This window comes from Polypterus senegalus, chromosome 3 (genome assembly GCF_016835505.1).
Source record: "Polypterus senegalus isolate Bchr_013 chromosome 3, ASM1683550v1, whole genome shotgun sequence".
NCBI lineage: Eukaryota > Metazoa > Chordata > Cladistia > Polypteriformes > Polypteridae > Polypterus > Polypterus senegalus.
In genome coordinates this window covers 12,908,609-12,934,531 of record NC_053156.1, presented here as the reverse complement: position 1 = coordinate 12,934,531, position 25,923 = coordinate 12,908,609, and the positions used below count along the sequence as shown (strand labels likewise).

Here is a 25,923-nt window from a genome sequence, read left to right as displayed (position 1 = left end):
TTGATGAACAAACTTATAACCTATGTGTTTCATTAATAAAATAAAACATTTCATGTAGCCTATTCAGTCAATCTGAGAGAGAAAAAAAACGTGACCATACGCAGCACTTCATTAAAATTTGAAACAAACATAAAGCAAAATAAATACACCGTAACAATTACCAAAACCCAAATATAATTCAAAGTAAATGATCAACTTTTACACAATGGTCATGTATCGCTTTAATCGCCAAAGCGCCAGACGTACGCCCCTCTCCTCGCTGCTCTCCTGTTTAACCGTCAGACCGCGAGACGCACGCGCAGTCAGAGCTTGACTTGAACAAATACAAGAAACCGTCCAACCAGAAAAGAAACCCTGCAGCGTTAAACCGAAAGGATTTGTGGCCACTGTAGAGCAATAACGCCCGCTCGTTTTCCAGTATAAAAACTTTATTTAGTACATTTCAGGCAGGAGGCCACCGGAAGGCTGTTTGGGCTCAATGTAGAAATTACGAAACTAAGTTGGGTACGTTATTTATTAAAATACACCAAGCATTTATGTATTTTACCTGAAGATAATTTAATGTAATTTTTTTCCTCTTTTGGTTTTTAAAATTTTTATTCAACTTTGCTTCTTCTGGGGTTCTGTTCCGGAAAGCAGGATTAGTGAGAAATCTGGTAAGTCAGGATTCAGGGAAATTGATTTCTTCCATTCTAGAAAACCTGGATTAAGCCAAATCTTCTTATGTGGAACAGATTAAGACAGAATGATGTGGCCCGTGAGGTCAAAGATGCAGACGACTGACTAATCCATCTTTTGAGATCGGGCTCAGGATTTGGCTGTTCCAGAAAGAAAGATTTGATGAAATCCGTCTCTGACTGGGACAGCCAATACTCTGAAACTAACCTACAAAAATAAAGGTGTACAGTTGGCAGCTTCAGTAATTAAAGAGTCCTAAAATCAAAGGCTGAGAATGTCCTGTCAGAAATGCTGCACTGTTTTAAGAAGCACAAGAAATGACAAATTTCGAAAAATGTTCTACTCGTTTCTGAATGAAAGTACAACTCCTTCAACAAATTCTGCCCGAATAAAATGCAATCCGACATTCTGGCCTGAGGGTCTGCATGAACGTTGCTGTGTTCTTAAAGTGTGACGTGTTCAGGGTCACACATTGTGCCTTTTGAAATGACGTCAGTGCAAATCTTGGACATTTCCTCCCTTTTTTTTTTTTGGTAACGACAGTTCTCTTCACAACGTTGGAGATGCCCGCACATATTGACAAAGGAGCGCTCAACTTTGAAGTGGCATCTGCTCTCTCTCCCTCACACACACACACACACACAGGCTGTCTTTCTGAGCCAGAAGTAAATACCCAGCGGAATTCCACAGAGTCACAGGTAGGGTGATCCGATTTAAACAGCTGCCACATTTTTGAGCGGTAATAACTGATGGTCTTTGTTGGCGGATCAAGGCGCCCACTTTCATCCCCTCTGTGTAGTCCCTCGCCTTGTAAACCAGTGGTCTCAAACTCCAGTCCTGGAGGGCCGCAGTGGCTGCAGGGTTTCATTCAACGACGACGTTTATTTCTGTCGCACATTTTCATATAAATGATGAGTTCCAAGTACTTTACTTGATGAAGAAAGAGAACAAAGACAAAATAAATAAGAAAATAGAATTAGGGAACGCTAATTAACATAAAAGTGAGGTGTGATGACCAGGGAGGACAAAAATAAAAACTCCAGGCTGGAAGGGTAAAGGAGTTAATTAGCAGTGAAAACTGGTCACTGGTTAGGAAAAGGGTTAGAATGAAAACCTGCAGCCACTGCGGCCCACCGAGAGTGGAGTTTGACACCCCTGCTCTAGAGGAACCCTCAAATACTGTAATTCTCCAATCAATTATGAATTCTTCTCGTCAATTGCTATCATAATGACCAGTGTTATGATGAGAAAGATCAGCATCAGAGTGGTAAATAATTAATGAAATGCTAGCTTGGTTGCAAGGTCACAAAGCCTACTGATGCTTATGTCCGAATTATTAATTTTTTTTTTTCCCCTTGTAGGGAGTCGAGGCTGGGGGGCTGTCAAAGTGCGGTCTGTTAAAGCCCATTGAGGCATTCCTTGAGTGATTTTTGGGCTGTTTAAGAAATGTTGCATCGTGCAGAATGTACCCCTGGTGGTACTATTACGACAGTTTACCACACAAGGTTTACACGGATTTAACTGCCTTAACACATCCATTATCCAATCCATCCATCCATTTTCCAACCCGCTGAATCCGAACACGGTGGGGGTCTGCTGGAGCCAATCCCAGCCAACACAGGGCACAAGGCAGGAACCAATCCCGGGCAGCCGCTATATCCTAACTGCAGGGTCACGGGGGTTCTGCTGGAGCCAATCCCAGCCAACACAGGGCAGGAAACAAACCCCGGGCAGGGCGCACACACACTGGGGACCATTTAGAATCGCCAATGCACGAGGAAACTCACGCAGACACGGGGAGAACATGCAAACTCCACGCAGGGCGGATAGCGCATTCATTATTCCAGTGAAATTCCTCCACGCCATCTCCCATGTTTTGGATGTGCCGATAATCTTTCGGCTCTGACACCTGTAGCTGCTGTTCTGGATTATAAGTGAGGTTGTTCCCTCGCTTTCTCAGACTTGTAGTCCATAGATGATGATTGGCTCTTCAATGCTTGACTCATAAGGGGTTTGTAAAAGTTGTTGTGAATACACATTAGTCCGGATCACCCTATCTGGGATTACATGAGCTGATTGAATTCCAGTTTTCTGGAACTGGCTAATCTGCGGGGTGAAATCGCGCTAAAGCAAAAACTGAATTTGTTCTGAGATGCAGGATTATCTAATCTTGCTTTCTGGCACAGGTCTCTAGTGTTTCCGCTAAATAGCGGTTTAATGAGCTTGGTAGTAGTTGGCTCCATTCAGTGTTCAGGTCATTTGCCAAGGGTGTCTGCTCTGTCATTAATTCTCATTATTAGAATACAATTAAGGTAGTAAATGACATAAGTTAAAAAAAGGGCAAAATAATAGGAAAACGACAAAATGTATTTATTAGTATGTTACTTCATGTGGTTTGTTTGTTGTGATGGCTGAGAAAAACATTTTAATTTCATATTTGATAATAATAGACCCTAAATCAGTGAAAGGCAACCTTTTTCGAGTTGCGGCGCACTAAGTCCAAAAATTTTCTTTTGCGGCGCACCTGAGGGACTGCCCATAAATAAAGTTGTGACGACACAGTCTGGGATACCAGCGCAGATCCTTAGCCTCGGAGCTACCACTCCGCCCCCTTCAAACCATTAGAGGGATCGGGAGTCGCTGATTGTGAAACTGGTTGGGGGAACAAAGGCCTGCAGTCACAGGGGTCCCCAGGACTGAGTTTGAGTCCTGCTGCCTTCATTTAAATTTTTTGTTTTATTACCGATTTATAAAGTAAGAAAACAGCCGAGTTAATATTTAATAGGGAATTTTAGTTTAGTGGTACCCATACCACCTGGTCAATAACGCATTGTTTGGTCCTACACTTTGGCTTTTGTTTTTCCACATTTTAATGAATGAATGAATTGGCAAGCTGGCAGTCTGGAGCTGGCGGTGTCTCCTCAGGTTGGGAGCAGTTTACTTATCTAGGTGTCTAAAAATAGCTGCTCCTTGTGCTTGTTCTAGCTTATCGGTGACTTGAAGCCCAAGTTTTAAAGTGTTGTCACCCACCTGATCCCGTTTTGATTTATTCTGAACTAGCATAATACCAGCAGCGAAGTACTGCCTTAAAATTTTTATTAAGAAGAAAAGTAAACCTTTTTAAACTGAGGGAAAATATGCCAATAATTATTTGTTAAGGATCTCTTTGTATACCACGTTGTCAGTTCGGCCCTCTGGTTGTAATCTGACCAAGCTGTGCGCTGAGCTTACTCTTGAGCATGTAACGTACAGTCGGCCATGTGAACAGTAATCTTGTCTCAAATCTCACAGCTTGGATTGCTGCTGTCATAATCGGTTTGAGTTTCATGGTTTGTTTCAATGACGACAGTATTTGTAGGACTTGTTGTGTTGAAGTGACATTCGGCATCTGTCAAGCGTTGTAAGCATACAACCGGTTTGATCGATAACTTCACATCCAGCTTTTGAGAGTTTAAACATTCATAAACATCAAGTGTCCACAACTGAAATCGTCACCTGTGAATCTAAGATGTTTAAGAGGCATTGGCGGTTGTCGAAAGGTGTAAAATATTTGGCCATTTCGGTACACTTGAAAGCGACAACCGAACAATTCAGCGGCAGCCATCAACTCACATGCAGAACCATAGGTGAAGGGCTTAAGCATTTCACTCTTCTAGTGCTCCTGTGTAGTCTAATTATCTCCTGTACCGTCATCAGTCCACACCTTGAACCTGTCCAGTCATTCAATACATAAGACACAATGGATATCAAGAGTGAGCCTGATATGGCCGTGCAATATGTAACACAGATAATGGAAAAGGCAGGCGCCATCTCCAGGCATGGAAACCACTCAGTAAGTGACAGTTCTTTGATCGATGGTGATCACCTCGATAGACATTTTAATGGGGGTACGGTTGGAACGATAAAGGAAATGGGTACCTGAACAATGTAAAGTAAGTCTAAAATACCTACATAATAACTATAATTGTAATAAACGAACAATAAAACAGTGGAGAAGCCGTGGATTAAATAAAAAGGCTGTAGTTATCAGCAGGGAGACATGAATCCCGTGGCGAAGCAATGAAGGGAATGTAGAGACCGGAGCGACGGACGGCCTTATATGGGCAGGCAGCCAACAACGTGGGAGGCGTTGGGATGGGGGACTCAACGCCGCCTCACATGGTGACCGAGCTGCAGGCTATGGACGTATATATGTACGTAAGTAGGATTCAGTTAGCGCTGGGAACCTGCATACTAAATTTCTTGAAGATGGGCCCATAAGTAACAAAGACCGTTGAAAAGTTCAATATGGCGGCCGACAGTGGCATCATACCACCGAAATAAGTACGTACATCGGTTTCAGTTAGCGCAGGGAAGCCACCTACCAAATTTCGTGAAGATGGGGCCATAAATAAGAGAGTTCAACATGGCGGATGTTGTTGACCGTTACGCGTAGAATTTCGAAATGAAACCTGCCCAACTTTTGTAAGTAAGCTGTAAGGAATGAGCCTGCCAAATTTCAGCCTTCTACCTACACGGGAAATTGGAGAATTAGTGATGAGCGAGTCAGTGAGGGCTTTACCTTTTATTAGTATAGAAGATCAGGAGATGATCCGTTAGTTTGTCTCAATCTGCAGGCTGCAGAGAGGTCACATTCCATCTTGGAAGGGTCTATGGCACGCCCTGCTGTGAGGCACACTGTGATGTGGCACAGTTTCATTTAGACGGTAGACATGTCCAGTGAATTTAATTTCAGCATATGATGTTGCATATTGGTAGACCTATCGGGTGAATTTAATTTCAGCGTATTGTGTTGTGTATTTACTCTCCGGTAGTCTGAACTCAAATTTATTTACGTTCTCTCAAATCTCAAGTGCCACCTTTTAGGCCTGTAACATTTTTGTTAATACTATTCACTTGGAAACCTGCGATTCACAGTGACTACATAGTATCAAAGTTAATGTGGCATCCGTGTCCGGATTGTGTCACAAGTGCCATTGGATCGCATTTCAAGGATCCCCCACCTGTGCACATCACTTCTGTGGTGTAAGGTTACGTGCTTTAACGTTAGTCGCGCAGACCATTTGTTTCTCACCATCTCTGTATGCAGTTTGAGCTACCCACTCACAAATGAATCTACACCTTTTTGTTGTTGTTGTTTCAGTAATCTTGGTCAACTGCAATCCAATGTGATCATGAGAGGGTGAAACGGGTGCTAGGACTGATCTGGTAATTGTGCAAGCCTGTGTGGATTTGTGGATTGATTATTATACGGAGATGCTGCCTAATCGCTGGTAGAAACATTACCCATAATGCACAGTATCAGACTGGCCCCGGGTCGGATTGCATTCATCCCTCATGTGCACTGCTCCAGAGTTACTTGCTACCGTACCGTGATCACCATTTTCAAAGGGTCTTGGTTTTGGTTGTTTTGGTCCGCACCAGAGTTGGATTGACATGTTCCCATCTACCTCGATGAATCCGACTATAGGGGCAGTCGCTTCAGAGTTTGGGTGGTGGGTGGTGGGGCGATTGAAGGCACCAATAAATCTAGCAGTTAGAACACCTTTGAGCTTTGTTTCCCCATTTCTTTCTCAAACGTTCATCCAGTGGTCCCAAACAGTGGCTGCAGCTTTTCATTCTGACCCTTTTCTTAATTAGTGGCCTGTTGTGTGCTGCTAATTAACTCCTTTTCCTTTCATTTTATTTTAAGATTTCTTCCCCTGAATTTCTTCATCATTCTTCTGATTTGCTTCATTTCTTTCCTTAAATGGCACTCCCAACAGAGACGAAATGGGAAGTGAGGGAGCCAACTGAAGACCAACTAAGTCAGGGCCTCAAACTCCAACCAGTTGCTTAATTATTTGCTGATTCTTGTTGTTCATACAATACAATACAGTTTATTTTTGTATAGCCCAAATCACACAGGAAGTGCTGCAATGGGCTTTAACAGGCCCTGCCTCTTGACAGCCCCCCAGCCTTGACTCTCTGAGAAGACAATAAAAACCTTGTAGGGAAAAATGGAAGAAACCTCGGGAAAGGCAGTTCAAAGAGAGACCCCTTTCCAGGTAGGTTGGGCGTGCAGTGGGTGTCAAAAGTAGGGGGTCAATACAATACAATACACAGAACAGAATAATTCTTTAATACAGCATAATAATAAAAATTTTAGAAGTACGGTTTAACAGTAAATGATATGACATAATTAGGTTTGGATATTTTTAGAGTCCTGGAGACCTCATCCATCTAGCTGCATCTCCATTTGGCCATGCCACAGCTGAAACGTTGCTCTGATGAAAGGACCCCTCTTTCCCATGATTCCTGTGATCCTCCATCAGGGATGACTTTACCATAGGCAGGCAAACAACTTGGCAGGTGGGTCGTGGCACCAATGGCCACATTTGGGTACCGAGAAAAGAAACCGAATAGGTGAGGGTTAGTATTCAAATATAATTATCATGTTACTTATGTTTTAGTGCTAATGACTAACAACAGAGATCCGTCTGTACAGTTAATCAGCAGCTCTAGTCAGGATATGCTAAACTGAAGTAGTGAGTCTTCAGCCGGGATTTAAAGGCTGAGACTGAAGGGACATCTCTTATAGAAGCAGGCAGACCACTCCACAGTTTAGGGGGCCCTGTAACTAAAAGCTCGACCTCCCACTGTTATTTTATTAATCCTTGGAATCCTAAGCAGACCGGCATCTTGAAATCTTAATGTGCGCTCGGGTTTGTAAGTCATGATAAGTTCAGACAAGTAAGCCGGACCTCAGCCATTTAATGCTTTATATGTTAAAAGGAGGATTTAGAAATCGGCCCTAAACTTAACTGGGAGCCAGTGTAAAGATTTAAGAACTGGAGTTATGTGTTCATATTTTCTCGTTCTTGTAATAATTCTTGCAGCCGCATTTTGGATTAACTGGAGGCTGAATAGAGAACAGTTTGAACAGGATTCATCAAACCCGCTCTTTAACTCCACGGCATGTTGCTGCTCTCATTGTGCAATAGCAGACATTTCTGAAATTGTCTTTTCAAAGAGCACTTTTAAAATGTTTTGGGGATCTGAGCAGATCCGCATTCTTGAGACTTTGAAATATTGTATGATCCACACAGTTTGCTGGCCATGTTTTGGCTCATTTTATATCTCATTATTTTTTGACATCTAATTATTTGAAAAAGAAACAAGGGGTCTGAGTCTTCAAGTGCAAGTCCATTGCAATGAACGCAAAAGAAGTTAATTAGCAGCAAAAACGGGACACTAATTAAGGAAAGGCTTAGAATGAAAACCTACAGCCACTGCAGCCCTCCGGGACTGGAGTTTGAGACCATAGGTGTGAAGGGGCTTTCCTAGGTGACACACCAGTTCGTCTGTAGGCCGTCTCTGCACTGGCCTGGCTGAAGTTCGCTGAAGGTTTGTGCAGCCGCGCTGTCCTAGACTCCAGGCCTGGAGGGCCGCAGTGGCTGCAGGTTTTCATTCTAACCCTTTACTGAATCGGTGACCAGTTTTCACTGCTAATTTAACTTCTTTTCCCTTCATTTTAAATTCCCCGTTTTTAAGGATTCAGCCCTCTAAATGTATTCCTTTTCTTCATTAAATAACAGGCAAACAGAAACGAGATGTGAAACGAGCTAACAGATGACCAGCTAAACTGAGATTTCAAACCCCAACCAATTTTACTCCAACCAGTCTCTTAATGAGAAGCCCATTCTTGCTGTTAGTTGAACCCATTGTGCTTGTCACAGCAGACATTTCCAAAACTGTTGATTTTTTTTCCTAAGTACACTGTCAAAATGTTTCGGTGACCTGAGAGATCATCCTTACTGAGACCTTCAACTTTATTTTCCGATATTGCTTGATGGACACAGATAAACTGATCATGTGGCGGCTTGTTTTGTGTCCAATTATTGCTTGGCTGCTAATTAAGGGAAGAGACAACTAAGGGGCCCCGAGTCAAGTGAATTAAAGCTTAAGGCAAAAGACGTTAATTGGCAGCACTAATGGTCACTGGTCACTAATAAAGAAGATGGTTAGAATGAAAACCTGTAGCCACTGCGGCCCTCCAGGACTGGAGCTCGACACCCGTGCGCACCCTGAGATGCATTTGTTGCCAGTGTGGATGTCACATTTTGATAACTGACATGATGCGCAGTGGCTCGGAGGGCTTCCTTCCATCCTGATGGGTCTCTGACTTGCCACTTTATTCAGGTTTGCTGCTTGACGACTAATTGGCTTTTTAGGGAAATGGTGCTGTGGTAGCGTTGATGCCTCTCAGTCAGGGAACCGCGGTTCGTGTCCGAGGTCAGGGGTATTCGATAGGCCCGCAGTGGCTGCAGGTTTATACTTTAACCAGCTTCTTAATTAAAACCCTTTTATTTACTACTAAAGCAAGATGAATTTTTGGTCTCTGTTTTAGTTATCTCGCTTGTAAATTTCCGATTCATTTCCTATTTAAGTTTTAAGCAGCTGCGTTTAGGTTTTAATTGTCTCCTGTTTTCTTCACCAGCCATCAATTAATAATGAGGTTCAGATGACAAAGGAGCCTGCAGCTCTCCAGCTAATGTGCTTCCATTTCAACCTGCGAATAAGCAGCATGAGGTGTCTGCGCTAATGGAAATGAGAGAGTAGTAGTAGTTTATTTGTATAGCGCCCTTGACAGACAAAAGCTCACCGAGTGCTAAACGGCAAATCCAGTACAAATACAACCGTTAAAACAAAACAAAGAAAACCATCCATTATCCAACCCACCATATCCTCACGGGGGGGTCTTCTGGAGCCAATCCCAGCCAACACAGGGCGCAAAGCAGGAAACAAATCCCAGGCAGGATGCCAGCCCACCGCAGTAAAGAAAACCAATAAAAATAATAAATAAACAAACGGGAACTACTCGGCACTGATTAAAGTTAGCCTGTTTAAAAAGAAATGTTTTCAGTTGTTTTTTTAAAAGAATCGACAGACCCTGCTGCATGCACACCATAAGGCAGGCTACTCCATTGTCTCGATGCCACCGACTGAATGGCACAATTCCCACAGGTTTTTAGCCGAGTGTGTGGGACAACTACAGGGTGAGGCAGAAAGGATGGACATAATTTTACAAAATCACAAAATTGTTAATTTTTTCTTACAAAGAAATTTATTGAAAGATTTGAGTTCATATTGAAATAGCATTTGACAAAATCAAGTGTGGAAAACAACCTTTCCCATGTGGTGTCTGTTATCACTGATGCATTTCGGAAGGCTTTCATGGAAGTTGGCCTCCACTCTTTTCAACACCGCTCTGTCGTGCGCTTTCCATGTTTTATGGGGTACGTGCTGTTCGTGTAGCCCCCGGCGGTCTTTTGTTCATTAGTGTACCTCGTGTATGAAGTGCCCATCATAGGATAGTGTTAGGAGCGGGAACAGCTTTATTACTGTGGATATTGAAATGGCAGCGAAACTCACGCTCCACTGCGGTAATAGATTGGCTGTTCTTGAAAAATGCGGTGTTCTATCATCCACAGCTCCATGGCTTCAACTAAAAAGGAAAGAAAAAAATGCTAAGACTTCACGAACCTAACGCCACCTAGTGGTGAGTTCTAGCCATTTCAAAGACATCTGTCCTTTCTTCCTCACCCTTGTAAAAGGCCCCGTTGTCCAGACCTAAGAGTCTGACAATCTGTATAGCATTAGAGGAGGCTGTTTAGGTACTGTGGACGCTGAAGTTGAAAACAACGGGAGATAAACACCAATTTAAAGTAAAAAGCAATTTCTTTATTCTTGGTGAGTCAATGAGACTACCGCCCCAGCTCAGTGCCACTGACTGGTCAGATCAGACCGTGTGCAGCCTATCGTGGGGCCTCCCTCTATATACTATACTATACTATACTAATATATACACTCACCTAAAGGATTTTTAGGAACACCTGTTCAATTTCTCATTAATGCAATTATCTAATCAACCAATCACATAGCAGTTGCTTCAATGCATTTAGGGGTGTGGTCCTGGTCAAGACAATCTCCTGAACTCCAAACTGAATGTCAGAATGCGAAAGAAAGGTGATTTAAGCAATTTGGAGCGTGGCATGGTTGTTGGTGTCAGACGGGCCGGTCAGAGTATTTCACAATCTGCTCAGTTACTGGGATTTTCACGCACAACCATTTCTAGGGTTTACAAAGAATGGTGTGAAAAGGGAAAAACATCCAGTATGCGGCAGTCCTGTGGGCGAAAATACCTTGTTGATGCTAGAGGTCAGAGGAGAATGGGCCGACTGATTCAAGCTGATAGAAGAGCAACTTTGACTGAAATAACCACTCGTTACAACCGAGGTATGCAGCAAAGCATTTGTGAAGCCACAACACGCACAACCTTGAGGCAGATGGGCTACAACAGCAGAAGAACCCACCGGGTACCACTCATCTCCACTACAAATAGGAAAAAGAGGCTACAATTTGCACGAGCTCACCAAAATTGGACAGTTTGAAGACTGGAAAAATGTTGCCTGGTCTGATGAGTCTCGATTTCTGTTGAGACAGAATTTGGCGTAAACAGAATGAGAACATGGATCCATCATGACTTGTTACCACTGTGCAGGCTGGTGGTGGTGGTGTAATGGTGTGGGGGATGTTTTCTTGGCACACTTTAGGCCCCTTAGTGCCAATTTGGCATCGTTTAAATGCCACGGGCTACCTGAGCATTGTTTCTGACCATGTCCATCCCTTCATGACCACCATGTACCCATCCTCTGATGGCTACTTCCAGTAGGATAATGCACCATGTCACAAAGCTCGAATCATTTCAAATTGGTTTCTTGAACATGACAATGAGTTCACTGTATTAAAATGGGCCCCACAGTCACCAGATCTCAACCCAATAGAGCATCTTTGGGATGTGGTGGAACGGGAGCTTCATGCCCTGGATGTGCATCCCACAAATCTCCATCAACTGCAAGATGCTATCCTATCAATATGGGCCAACATTTCTAAAGAATGCTTTCAGCACCTTGTTGAATCAATGCCACGTAGAATTAAGGCAGTTCTGAAGGCGAAAGGGGTTCAAACACCGTATTAGTATGGTGGTCCTAATAATCCTTTAGGTGAGTGTATGTGTGTGTGTATGTATGTACGTATGTATGTATATATGTATGTATATGTGTGTGTATATGTATATGTGTGTATATATATATATATACACACACATACATACACACACACACACACACACACATTTATTTATTTATATATATACACATACACACACACACACACACACACACACGTATGTATATATGGCAGTTCATTTTGAGTTTATACATAGTTTTAATAGCTTGCGACTCCCTGAATTGGAATGTGTACAGTGCTTCTTTCAGATACAGAGGTGAGCAGAGCACTCACAGTTTTAAGAAATACAGTCCACCCTCGTTTATCACGGTTAATCCGTTCCAGACTGCCGCGATAAATGAATTTCCGTGAAGTAGGATTCTTTATTTATAAATTGAATATTTTCGCAGTTAAAGCATAGAAAACCTGTTTACGACCTAAATACATTTTCTAACATTATTAGAGCCCTCTAGACCTGAAACAACACTCTTTAGTCAAAAGTTTAAACTGTGCTCCATGACAAGACAGAGATTGCAGTTCTTTCTCACAATTAAAAGAATGCAAACATATCTTCCTCTTCAAAGGAGCGCCGTCAGGAGCAGAGAATTTCAGAGAGAGAGAAAAGCAAACAATCAAAAATCAATAGGGCTATTCGGGCTTTTAGGTATGCAAGGCACCGCCAGACAAAGCAGCTACAATGTGAAGGTAGTCTTTCAGCATTTTTTAGAGGAGTGTCCGTATCCTCTAGTCCAGTGTGCGAACAGCCCCTCCGTCAGGAGCAGAGAATGTCGGAGAGAGTGAGAGAGACAGAGAAAAGCAAGCAATCAAAAATCAATATGTGCTGTTCAGGCTTTCCAAGTATGCGAAGCGCTGCACGGGAAGCATATCGTATATCATTGAGGAGTTTTATTTAATACGTAATACGTGCTCTGATTGGGTAGCTTCTCAGCCATCTGCCAGTAGTGTCCCTTGTATAAAATCAACTGGGCAAAGCAACTGAGGAAGCGTGTACCATGAATTAAAAGACCCATTGTCTGCAGAAATCCGCGAACCTCCAAAAAAATCAGTGATGCATATTTCGAGTGAAGCTGCGAAAGTTGAAGCGCGATATAGCGAGGGATCACTGTATGCACAAAGAGTTTTAAGCAAGAATTCGGAAAGTGTCACACTGATTTATAATATCACAGGGTGTTCTTTTATGAGAAAATGCTGACCTCTTGATACTAACAGAATGCAAGTTAGTCCCTTATTCTGTGCACATGCTTAATTCTTTTTCTACCTAAATGAAGAACACATCATATAGAAGTAATAAATCATATAACTCTCTGCAGCATGATTAATACAAAACACAGTCCTTGGTATTTGTGAGGTAACTGCTTATAATCATTATAGTTAATAATGTTTCTTCTTTCTCAGTACTCGGGAACTTGTCCATGCACAGCTCTGAAAGTAAAGTACCAAAACTTCAAAATGATTTCTATAAAACACTGGGAGCCAGTGCAGGGTGTGCAGAATGGGGGTGATGGGATCACTCCGGCTGGTGCGAGTTATAAGCCTGGTATCTGTATTTTGGACTAACTGATGACGCGAGGGAGACCCGCATAGAGAGCGTTACAGTAATCAAGCCGTGAGGAAATAAAAGAATGAACAAGCATCTCCAATTATGATTTTGAAATAGCATTTCTTAGTTTAGACAGATTACTGAAGTGAAAGAAACACGAGTGGATGACCGATCTAACATATGAATCAAGAGTCAGGGACTGGTCAGAAATAACCTCAAGGTTACGTAAACTCGACTTAATAACAGAAGATAATTTTAAGATAATCTCAGAATAAAGAACAGGAGAAGCAACAATTAGTACCTCAGTCTTTCATGAATTCAACTGCAGGCAATCAACCAATGTGACCAACGTATTCATTTGGTTTGGTTCAAATGTATTACAAATTTTAGCTCGTCTTGCAAAACACTTGCAGACCAAGTTACTCGAAGTCCAAGGTTTTACTGTAATGTTGATGTGCTTCAGGGGATTTATGTGGCTAAGCAGCTTAGTCGGCTATTCTGAGTGGTTTTGTTCCAAAGCTTTTTGGCCGAGTTTAAACATCTTAAATGTTTCTGTAATAACCACACGGTTTGGCTGCCAATAGCGAAATGAGTCTGTCTGTCTTACTGGAAATCCACTCGTCCATGTGGGCCGACTCCTGTCATTGACCAGGTTACACTCCACTCCACTGGCCTCCTGGATATCCTCCTGCCCAAAATGAAATAGCGAGATCTCTCGGAGATGTTTTTTTTTTAATACTCTTCAATTACAATTCCCTGTTGCTTTGCAGGTTCAGATCTATGAACTGGAGGAGCACAAGATTGAAACCTGGAGAGGTGAGCAGCTTTTAATTTCTTCAGACGCCTCTGTGCATTTGTAACAAGATAACGGGAGTCTGTTTTTAAAGCTCTGCTTTCGAAAAATGATCCCAATATCCCCCTCTCCTACAGAGCTGTACCTACAAGACTCCTCCAAGCCTCTTGTCAGCATCTCGCCTAACGCAAGGTTAGCTCTGTGACCCCAAGTCTAGTGCAAATTAAAATAAAAAATGAATGCACGGCCTAACAAGTCTTTCCTTCCCTTGCCTTCTCAGCCTCTACGATGCTGTGTCGTCCCTAATTAAGAACAAGATTCATCGCTTGCCTGTAATCGACCCTCTGACGGGGAACACCCTGTACATCCTCACGCACAAGCGCATCCTGAAGTTTCTCAAACTCTTTGTAAGTATCGAGTCTTGCGGGTAGGAAGGGGGTCAGCTTGGCAGCTTGAAAGGGGGAGGATTTGTCATATTTCCGTCACCAGTAAGATTACATGACACTGATGTTGCTGCTCCACTTTTTTTTTCCCCCGCCATGTCTGTACTGTTTGTCTAATGTCAATATTTGAATATGATTATTTGAGAAAACTTCACAGTAAAAGGTGCATTGACGTTCTAACGTTAAGCTGCATCCGGCCCTGTAAGTGGTTCTCCAACTTACAGGGAAATCATGGGGGCTGGTGGCAGGATTGGCAAACTTCACACAGCTCCGAGACGACAGAATGGACTCCCTTTTGCTCTCCGCGGGACTAGCTCTGCTGTAGCCTTCTATAGGAAGGCTGCTCGCATCATGAAGGGGGATGGGGAAGCCCTCTGGAGCCGCATACCCAGAAAATTCCAGACCGTAGGAGAGCCCGTCGGGTCCAGAACTGGTGTGGTGCTGAAGCGTCGCCCGCTGCATGGCAGCACTCTGGTCCCAAATTAAGGCGGCCTATCTGGGTAGGCGCATGGAACGTCTTGTCTCTCTAGAATGATGATCGTCTTCCTCTGCCGTCGGAGGAGCTGCGTAAACTTTCAGTGGTGGCACTCTCTTGAGTTGTGCAGACCTAGAACTTGCCAGATCTCTGTAGGTGGGTACACCTTTTATTGGTCTGGTGGCTCTGATAGCTGTCATACTCAGGGAGTAGCCGTTGTTGTGGCAGATCGGCTCTTTCTGATGGTGTCCGACGTCACTCCTTTCAACGAGCGTATTGTGAGACTCCAATTACGGCACTCCCTGGGTGCCTTGTCTGTTGTCTTGGTGTATGCTCCGACCACGGTGAGGGAGACATTTTATTTGCAACTTTGCTTGGTGGTTGATAGGAGCCCATGAGGTGATGGTCATGGGTGACTTCAGTTTGACCACTGGTACTGACAGGGCTGACTATGAGGATTACGTCGGTCCCCATGGATCTGGTGACCATGGTGAAAGTGGCTCTATGTTCCTTGACTTTGCAAAAGGTCAGGGGCCGCAGATCGCTGGATTCTGGTTCCCGCACCCTGTGCCCCATCGTTGGACTTGGTACTCCAAGTACTGGTGTTGCGGTGAAGGAGATCAGTCCCATCTTTGTGGGCAGATGCTGGAGGCTCTTGCAAAACTGTAGGATCTACAGAAGGGCCCAGTTTGTGAATTCTGACCACAGACTACTTGTTGCTACTCTGAAGATCCAGCTTAGGTCCAGTGGGTTTCCTTCTACTAGGAGAATGAGGCCTGACTTGGCCAGACTCCAAAACCAGGCTGTTTCTAATGAGTTTGCACGGAGTTTGTGTGAGGAACTTGCAGATTTGGTTGCGACTGCCGATCTTAATGTGATGTGGGAGACCTTCCATGACAAGACCCTGAAGGTTGCTGAGGGTTGTGTTGGTGTTACCGGTGTTCCTAGAAGGAGGTGTTTCATCTCACAGGGCACCCTGGACATTATCGAGAGGAGTCACAGCGCAAGGTTCAATGACAACTCTGGTCTGTACCGGGCTCTGAGGGCAGATAAAGAGGCGTTTGTTAGAGGAATCTGTGAGCAAGTGACACACCATCTGTGGTCTAGCGACCCACGTCCTGCTTACAGAGGAATCGAAGCATTACGCACATCTGAATCTGTTCCTCGGAGAGTCGCAGTCAGGGCGGCTGATGGAACGGTCCTTACAGATGACACTGCATTTGTGACCTGCTGGGCTGGCTACTCTGCTAATATAATTCCTTCTTTTAATAATAATTCTTTGCATTTATATTTCGCTTTTCTAACTACTCAAAGCGCTCCGCAATTGCAGGTTAAGGGCCTTGCTCAAAGGCCCAACAGAACAGAGTCCCTATTGGCATTTACGGCATTCGAGCATTCGAACCGGCAACCTTCCGATTGCCACTGCAGATCCCCAGCCTCAGAGCAACCGGAGCATCTGGAGAAAACCCACAGAGACACGGGGAGAACATGCAAACTCCACGCAGGGAGGACCCGGGAAGTGACCTGTCCTAATTGGTCAGTTAGTCAGTGTCCCCACTATATCCCAACACAGGGTCATGTGGGTCTGCTAGAGCCAGTCCCAGCCAGCACAGGGCGCAACACAAGAACAAATCCCAGGCAGGGCACACACGCCAAGCACACACTAGGGACAATTCAGGACTGCCAATGCACCTAACCTGCACGTCTTTGGACTGTGGGAGGAAACCCACACAGACACGGGGAGAACATGCAAACTCCACGCAGGGAGGACCCGGGTCTCCTTACTGCGAGGCACCGTGCTGCCCTATCCTAATAGGTGTTTTACCCAATTTCTTCACCTCTGCTCTTGTAAAGAACACCTTGTGAATTTATTTTGGAAGGAAATTATGCCACAAAAGCGTGCAAAGTTTGTGAGAAGCCCCCTGAGAAGATAAAGGTGTTTGACGAAGCTCATGCTGAATGTTGGCAGTTGCTATCGACTGCAACCAGCTGGCTAGAGACATGGAGGCTGCATTCGACGATGGTTAAACATCTGCTTGCCTCTGCTCTGCTTCCATATACCCGAGACCCTTAAACATCTTCGTGGTCCACACGAAGCAGGTATCGCTGACATGAATTACCCTTCACAGTTTCCAGCGTCATCTGCATTCCACAATGGTCAGTGTGTCTGAAGTGTCAAGACCTCGCCAGCTTTGGTGTCTTCCGATAGCAGCGACTATTTTCACATAAGCTCCCCAAATTCTAAGAAGTTCTTGTCATGAATAAATGTTTTACATGTTACCAATCTTATTTTGTGGACTGCAGTTTATGGTTTATTTCACACTTCCTATGTTATGAAAAGTGCATATTAAAAATAATTCTATGCAGAAAAGTGTATTGTGAGCAATCTAATGCAAGAGGACTTTTTTGGTGGTTGTGGGAACCTTTGCTCCTATTTTTTCCCCCTTATTTCCCATAGGCTCAGTGAGCTCACATTCACGTCTTCCACATTTGTGTTGTTTCCTAAGAGTGTAAATCCCTCGAAAGTTGAGGGCTGACTGTATCTTAAACTCATCCAGCGCAAAGCCCTGTCTGTAGGAGTAGATGTTGGCTCTTCTTACCTTTGGAAACACTTTTTTATTACAACATTAGAACAATCTGGACGAGAACTGGCCATTCAGCCCAACAAAAGCTCGCCAGTCATGTCCACTTATTTCTTCTAAATGAACATCAAGTTGCGTTTTGAAAGTCCCTAAAGTCCTCCTGTCCACCACACTACTTGGCCGCTTATTCCAAGTGTCTGTCGTTCTTTGTGTAAAGAAAAACTTCCTAATGTCAAATTTCCCCTTCACAAGTTTCCAGCCGTGTCCCCGTGTTCCTGATGACCTCATTTTAAAGTCGCCGTCTCAATCCACTGGTCTAATTCCCTTCATTTTAAACATGAGTTTTCCGAGCAGTGTCATAAGCGCTTCATGATTTGCAAATGCACAAAAACTTGAGATATTTTGATGCCAATCTGTAGTGGTGAAGAAGGAGCAGAGCCAGAACGGTTTACCCGTCGATCTACATCCTTACCCTTAACCTATGGTCATGAATTTTGGGTAATGCCTAAAAGGATGAGATCGCGGATACAAGTGGCCAAAATGAGCTTTCCCTGCAGTGTGGATGGGGCTCTCGCGTAGAAGGAGGGTGAGAACCACAGATATCAAGATAAGCTTAGAGCAGAGCTGCTGACCCACTGCCTTGAGAGGAGCCAACTGAGGTGGTTATGGTACAGGTGCCCCCTGGAAGCCACCCTGTGGAGGTCTGTTGGGCACAATCCGCTAATCGGAGACCCCAGGGAAGAACCAGGGCTCATTGGGTGGATTATATCACCGAGAGGGCCGGGGAACACCTTGGGATCCCACAGCACAACTTGTCAAGTGTGGCCGGGGAAAGGGACGTATGGGCTGCGCTGCTAAGGCTATTGCCATCATGACCTGGAAAATTAATGAATGATTGTAGAAAAATACAGCGCCAATGTCTGTGGCTTGTATGGATTACATCTCCTTTTTCTGGCTGCTTTAGTGGATAGACTTTTGTACCCTGCTGTCGGTACTAGACTGACAAAAGGCCAGCGGTGCACATGCTTGGGATTTTGATTGCTCTTGTATTTAAATAACAGTTGCCCGAGTATCACTTGGGTTTTTTTTTTTTGCTATTTGTGCGTGTTCTTTTTGTGGCCATCAGTGTAGCCGTTACCTCAATAATAAACTATTAAAAAGCACATTAAATCGTAAATATCACTTCAAATGTATTTGATTATTTACCTATTTTTAATTTAAATATTCTAAATTTGTCGGCCCTTTGATGACCTGAATTGCCTCATCTTGTTTGTAAAGTGGGTTGTATTTACTAGGCACAGTCTCCATATTTGTTTTTTGTTTCCTCTGTATAATTTATTAACTTTTATTGTACTTCATCTATAAGGACTCCATCTCCGTTTCTACAGTTTTGCCCTTTACACATAAAAGAAATGTGTAAGTTTTGCTGCTCCATGAAATCACAAACGCATCTGCTGTACCCAACCATTAAACTCTAATGCTTGCTGTCTCTCTTGTGGCAGATCTCCGAGATGCCTAAGCCAGAGTTTATGAAGAAGACACTCGAAGAGCTCAACATTGGCACCTTTGACAAGATTGCGGTGGTGAATGCCAAAACCCCCCTTTACACAGCACTGGGCATCTTTGTGGAACAACGCGTGTCGGCTCTCCCCGTAGTAGACGAGTCTGGTAAGGGTCCGCTCTGCACGAGTGTACGGCGGGAGTCTGAACGGTGAATACATGTGGCAGCAGGGCCATGATGAAACGCACCTCTTTATCTTGTCTCTTTCAGGACGAGTGGTGGATATTTACTCTAAATTTGATGTCATTGTGAGTATAAACACGTTTTGTGTTGTTGTAGCCTGATACTTTTTGCACAGCATGCCACCTTTCAGGTTTTAGAGCCCAAATGCTGTCTCGGTTCATTTAGGACTGCAATGGTGGGTATGGCTTTATATTTGCCAGTCTGCTAAATGCACGCTTATTATTGTAACTGGACGTCTTATTTCTCTAGTCAGGTTTGGGGATTTACTAACCAAAACTTGGCAGAGCTGTGGGTTAGCGTAATACGTTTATATACACAAATGCATTAGTGTCTGGGGGTCAATGTCCAGGTGGTAACCATCCACGTGACCCCTAGTATTTTGTAACAAGATGGGCACAGTGGCGAGTGAGAAACAACAAGCAGTTTTGAAAAGTCAAAGTGCATATTTATTAAAGCAAAAAAGAGCTGTGCAGACGGTAATAAGGCATTGAAGCTGGGTGGGAGTGAGTTGGTTGGGTTATTTGGTATGTTGTGTCCATTCATTCTTGTCAATTTGTTTTTGTTGAATAAAAAGTTGATCACAAAAAAGTGTAATTGTAGGGGTTTAAAACAGTCAATAAATACTAAAAAAAAAAAAATCCCTTTTAGAAATGCTTCATGGGATCAGGTTGGGCTCCTCTGTCAGATGAGGGCCTCTCTTTCTCTCAGTTCAACCTGGTGGGTCCACTGCAGTCACCATTCACCATCTCCAATCCCACCAGCCCTCTACAGCTTTGGCTGAGACGTGCCTCGCCAGCCCTCCATCATCCCATACACTGTGTCACACTTACTGGACATCGGGACGGTCAATCCAAGTCCCCAGTCTTACACTAAAGCTCCACATACACCCACCTTGGAGTGCCACTGCCACTCCTCGTCTGCAACTTACTTACTCCAGTGATTTTTGCCTTGAAGTTCGCTTCTCCTTATCGTCCAGCCTCTCCTTTTTAAATGTTGGTATACACAGGTGCCTAATCACGCACCCTGGAGTGCCAGAGAGACAATTGGCCAGACTGTGTGTGTCTGCATGTGGATGCGTGATCCTGTGGCCACCTCATTGACACCCCAAAGCTGCTCCACAATGGTACACCAAGGATTCCACTCATTTGCACCACCAGGGACCGCACCTCATGACCATTCGCTCTCTGTCATATTCTTTATATTACTTACCTACTTATGCCCTCCACCCCTTCTGGGGTATGGGCCACCAAAGGTAGATCTCCAGAGATTTCTATCCTGGGCCATTCTTTCTAGTTGACTCCTGGTGTAGCCCATCTTTGTGATGTCTATTGTATGGGGCTGAAACCAGGAGGACATCCAAAACCACCACCCAAAGAATCCAGACATTCTTTTATATTACCGCCTTTCTATACAGGCATGGGTGTGAATGACCGTAAACATGGGGCTTCTATACAGGACCCATGACATGTCGTATTATTAAGAGTGATCTTTGCTCTCTTTTAGCAGCAAGTGTTTATTCTATAAAGTGAAATTCCTGCCTAGTACTCGAGTTCAAGTGTCCTAGAAAACCAGAGTGTTCCCTTTTTGCTTATCTTTGGCCTCAAATCCATTTAGGAAGAAGTCGGTATGTAAATGATGAGCTCATGATGACGCACAAACTTTTTTTTTATTTTTTTAAATGATGTAGAATCTGGCTGCAGAGAAGACCTACAACAACCTGGACATAACGGTGACTAAAGCTCTTCAGCATCGCTCGCAGTACTTTGAAGGTGTCCTCAAGTGTTACCGCCATGAAACATTGGAGACTATCATTGGCCGCCTTGTAGAGGCAGAGGTACAGAATTCACACACAACTCTCTGTTGTGAACGCCACCGGCTGTTTTACACGTTCTTCAAAATACTAACATGCCAAGTGGTGTGTTTCAAAGAATTATCGGGAGTTATTTAAGTTTTTAGTGGTTATGGTGATAAAGGATGCAGATGGAAATTTGCTGAAAAGGTGACAGGAGTACTTTGAAGAACTTATGAATATAGAAAATGAGAGATTAGTAAATCACAGTCCTGGGGATCAGCAAGGATGAAATGAGGGAAGCTGTGAAGAGAATGAAAAGTGGAAAAGTTGTAGGTCCGGACCATAATACCAGTGGAGGCATGGAGATGTTTAGGTGAAATGGCAGTAGAGTTTCTAATTAGACTATTTAACAACATTTTGCCTGAGGAGTGGAGAAGTAGTATGAGAGAATAAGGGAGATGTGCAGTAGTGACAGGCATATAACGTTGATCAGCCGCACTATGAAACTAAGGGAAAGAGTAATGGATGCTAGGCTGAGAGCAGTGGTGGCGATCTGTGAGCAGCAATATGGTTTCATGCCAGGAAAGAGTACTACAGATGTAATGAGAGTGTTGGCGGAAAAGTACAGAGAAGGTCAGAAGGAATTGCATTGCGTGTTTGTGGATTTAGAGAGAACGTTAGACAGGACGTCAGCGTTTTCCCCCAGTTGATTCTGGGGATCGTCATGGGAGTTTTCTCTGCTCCTACTCTGTTCAGTGCTTGTATGGACTGGGTGGTGGGCAAGGTCGTGGGGTCCAGTGGCTGTGGGGCATTTGTTGGTGAAGAAAGATTCACGGATCTTGACTTTGCTGACGATGCTGTGATCTTCGCGGAGTCAATGGAGGCTCTGATCGGGGTGCTCGAGAGACTGAGTGAGGAGTCGGAGTGTCTGGGCTTGTGAGGGTCCTGATAAAAACCAAAGAGCCAGGCCTTTATTGACCTCTTGGGCACGGCCATCAGCAGTGTGTCTGTTTGCAGACAGAGTGTGTCGACCTCGTTGAGAGGTTTACTTACCTTGGCAGTGACATTCATTGAAGTCAGTAGACGGATTGGGAGAACATGGGGGGGGTCATGAGGTTGCTGGAAAAGGGGTGTGTGGCGCTCCCGATATCTCTGCAAAAGGACGAAGGTCCAAGTCTTTCGAGTCCTGTTGCTTTCTGTCTTACTATATGGTTTTGGGACATGGACGCTATCCAGTGACTTGAGACAAAGACGGGACTCCTTTGGTACTGTGTCTCCGGAAAATCCTTGGGAACCGTTGGTTTGACTTTGTGTTGCTCATGGAGTCCCTGCATTGTGAGGGAGCGTCAGTTATGGCACTACGGCCATGTGATCCAGCTTGTAAGATCCTCATTGTTGGGGACCCAAGTGGCTGGACCAGGCCAAGGGGTCGCCCACGTAACACCTGGCTGTGGCAGATGGAGGGTCATTTCCGGAGGGTAGGACTAGACTGCGTGTCTGCCTGGGGGTTGGCAACTGGGATCCCGAGTTGTTTTGCTGTGTAGTTGGCACCAGTGCATGCTCCTCGACTTGACTTGTTAGACAGGGTGCCAGGAGAGGAGGTATGGTACTGCGTTAGGAAGTCGGGAGTAGCAGAAAAGTTTGTGAGGGTTGTGCAGGATATGAGTGAGGATAGTGTGAGATGTGCGGTAGGATTGACAGCCTGGTTCACTACATAACGTGACATTCTGTAAGCCTCCTTTTAATGGCTTCTGAACACTGTCTGGCAGTTGATTGTCCACAGTGCCCACTCATCAGAGCTTCACAGCGCTGCCTTCTGTCCAGAGTGTTCATTTTCTGATCATCGCAGTCCATCTGAACACAAACTTGTAATCAAAGTAGACTGCAGACTGCTTTTTAATATGGTGCTTGCAGTCCCAAAATGATTTTCAACCCCATGTATCCAGCAAGGGGGCATTAGCTCCCTGGGAATGAGTTCTTTTGTAACGGCGGCGTGTTGCATAACTCTAATCTATATAGATATAATATAAAAAGGCGATACCCCTCCCTTACTGATATGGCTGTAAGAAATCACATAGGAGAAATAACTTAGCTTTGTTTAATGACGGCTTACGCTGCATTACAGATGAAGGAAGCCAATGGCATGAACCCAGTTCAGGAGTGGGGGCCTGATGTGTAGAGTCTGCCATTTTCACTGCTGCGGTTTGAAGGATTTTCAGGATCGGATGACGCTGTCTCCTATCCGTCTGTCGGCTTCAAAGGTGGGCCGGGCAATGTTCCAAAGTTTTATACTCTTTCTTTACTTGCAGGCTCAATCCCCCCTGTAGGTGAATCATGCCATTCCAAACAAGGGAAAAGCAGACAGTTTCATGCTGACTTTGACAGACAAAAACCGTATATAGCAGTCCTCAGTCTGACTGCCCATATACCAGTTTTCTTGTCTTTATAATGCTTGCCTAGCAGTTCAGTATGGTGAACCCCCTGTTCTCAGTCTGGCTCTGTGTCAACTGTGCACGTGAGTAGAAAAAGGCAGATTTTCTAAAATATATTTGCACAGAGTACAGTGACATATTAAACTTACAGTGAGTATAGAGAAGAATCCTCTCCTTTTCACAGCCTTAAATGAAAACACACAAACCAAAAATATTTCCAGCTTTACTTACATCTATTTACTTACATCACCGCTGCAGTTCAGAAAAATTAAAAAAAAAAATCAAAAATAAGAAATCCTGAGATTAATAAAGGCCCAGCCCAAACTCACTCGGGTGTCAGTGCCCACCATTTCCATTGCGGTTTCCACTGGTGATCAGTTGTAATGAGTGGGATTAGTGAAGCTGCTACTGGTCCATTCATTGCCTTGCTTGGTAGAGCAACTGACAGCAAACAACGGACTGTGGGTGACAAGTCACTTTGAAAAGATCTCAGCTATGAGTTGTGGACAGACATCAGGCAGGAGATGGAGACAAAAAATCTCAAAGTCTTCATCAATCCCAAGGAGCTCAGTAAAGTCCATCAACAACAACAACATTTATTTCTATTGCACATTTTCATATAAAAGAATGTAGCTCAAAGTGCTTTACATAATGAAGAATAGAAAAATAAGAGACACAGTAAGAAAATAAAACAAGTCAACATTTATTAACATAGAATAAGAGTAAGGTCCAATGGCCTGGGGGGGGGACAGAAAAAACAAAACTCCAGACGGTCGGAGAAAAAATAAAATTCCAGGCCATGAGACCGCCCAGTCCCCTCTGGGCAATCTACCTAACATAAATGAAACAGTACTCTTTGTATTTATGGTTTTCACGGAAGGACTTGATGATGATGATCACGTGGACTTCTGGCTTTTAGTCCATCAATGCAGGGGCATCATGGTGCTTTGAGTAGGTTGGTGGGGGCGCAGGCCGCCACCACAGAGAAACCGGAAAAAGAAACGAGAGAGTAGGGGTCAGTACGGATTTTAGAGCCACCATGAATAGTTAGTATGATGAATTATCATCATAAAGAAGCGTTTGGCATTACCAGGACCCTTCCTCGATCCTCCAAACTGGATGGAAGAGCAAGGAGGAAACTGATGAGAGGCGACCGAGAGGTCAATGGCCACTTTGAAGGAGTTACAGGATTTGATGGCAAAGAGTGGTCATTAATGGTGTGCAGGTGACAACAATTTCACAAGCGCTCCACCATTGTGGTTTGTTCAGGAGCGTCACACTTCTCAAGAAAGGCCACATTGAGGCTCGTTTGAGCTTTCCCAGAATGCACCTTGAAGATTCTGATGCCGTGGAAAAAGGTCTTCTGGTCAGAGGAGACCAAAATCAAACTACTTGGCCTCAACACCAAACGGTCCACCAATGCAGCTCACCATCCACAACACACCATACTGACAGTAAAGCATGGAGGGGGCAGCATCTTCTTGTGGGGGGCCTGGGGCTCTCATTAGGGTAGAAGGAAAAATAGATGGGGCAGAATACCATAAAATTTTGGAGGAAAACCTGCTACCCTCTGCCAGAAAGTTGAAGATGGGCAGAATTATTCTGTTCACCTTTCAACACGACAACGACCTGAAGAACAAAGCAAAATGGACCACCCAGTGGCTGAAGGAGATAAACGTGAATGTCCTGGTGTAGCCAGTCAGAGCCCAGACCTAAATCACAGTGAAAATGAAAGATCTGAAGATAGCAGACCACCAACGCTCACCATCCGATATGAGCGAACTTGAACAGTTAAACTGTAAAGAAGAGTGGGGGGCAAACATTGAGTGAGCTCAGTCTAGATGGGCAAAGCTGATAGAGAAGAATCAACAGACTCAAGGCTGTCATTAAAGCAAAAGGGGGTCAACAAAATGACATTGACATTGGGGGGGGTCCTTTATTCATCTCAGGATTTCTTGTGTTTGATTGTTTTTTAATCATTTTTCTGAACTGTAGCTGTGATTTCTTTCACTTGGATGTTCGAGGTGGCATTGAGTAAGTAAAGCTGGGAAGAAAAATTAGTTTGTGTGTTTTAATTTAAGGGTGTAAAGCAAAACAATGGGAATATTTCAAAGCAGGAGGGATTCTTTTCTATACCCACTGTGTACTGTTATTCCACCCTACTAGCCCACCCTTCCTGTCAGTTATTCCCTGGCTTCTGTACTCCCACCTTCTCCCTTTATTGGTTTTTCACTCTTCAGGTGCACAGGCTGGTGGTGGTTGATGAACACGAAGTTGTGAAGGGTATCGTCTCCCTGTCGGACATCCTTCAAGCCCTTGTTCTCACAGCTGGAGGTAAGAGTCCCCCTCTACTGGCTGCACTAAAATGCTTTTG

General features: G+C 44.1%; 1 protein-coding gene across 1 annotated transcript in view; it reads left to right on the top strand.

Moving 5' to 3' along the window:
- Positions 1 to 25,923, top strand: part of LOC120524852 (5'-AMP-activated protein kinase subunit gamma-1-like) — a 33,310-nt gene that overhangs the window by 4,906 nt on the left and 2,481 nt on the right. The window contains exons 5-11 of the mRNA XM_039746643.1: positions 14,059 to 14,104; positions 14,219 to 14,273; positions 14,362 to 14,488; positions 19,084 to 19,249; positions 19,353 to 19,390; positions 21,013 to 21,159; positions 25,790 to 25,883. Coding sequence (XP_039602577.1) covers positions 14,059 to 14,104; positions 14,219 to 14,273; positions 14,362 to 14,488; positions 19,084 to 19,249; positions 19,353 to 19,390; positions 21,013 to 21,159; positions 25,790 to 25,883 — 673 coding nt within the window. The remainder of the gene's footprint in view (positions 1 to 14,058; positions 14,105 to 14,218; positions 14,274 to 14,361; positions 14,489 to 19,083; positions 19,250 to 19,352; positions 19,391 to 21,012; positions 21,160 to 25,789; positions 25,884 to 25,923) is intronic.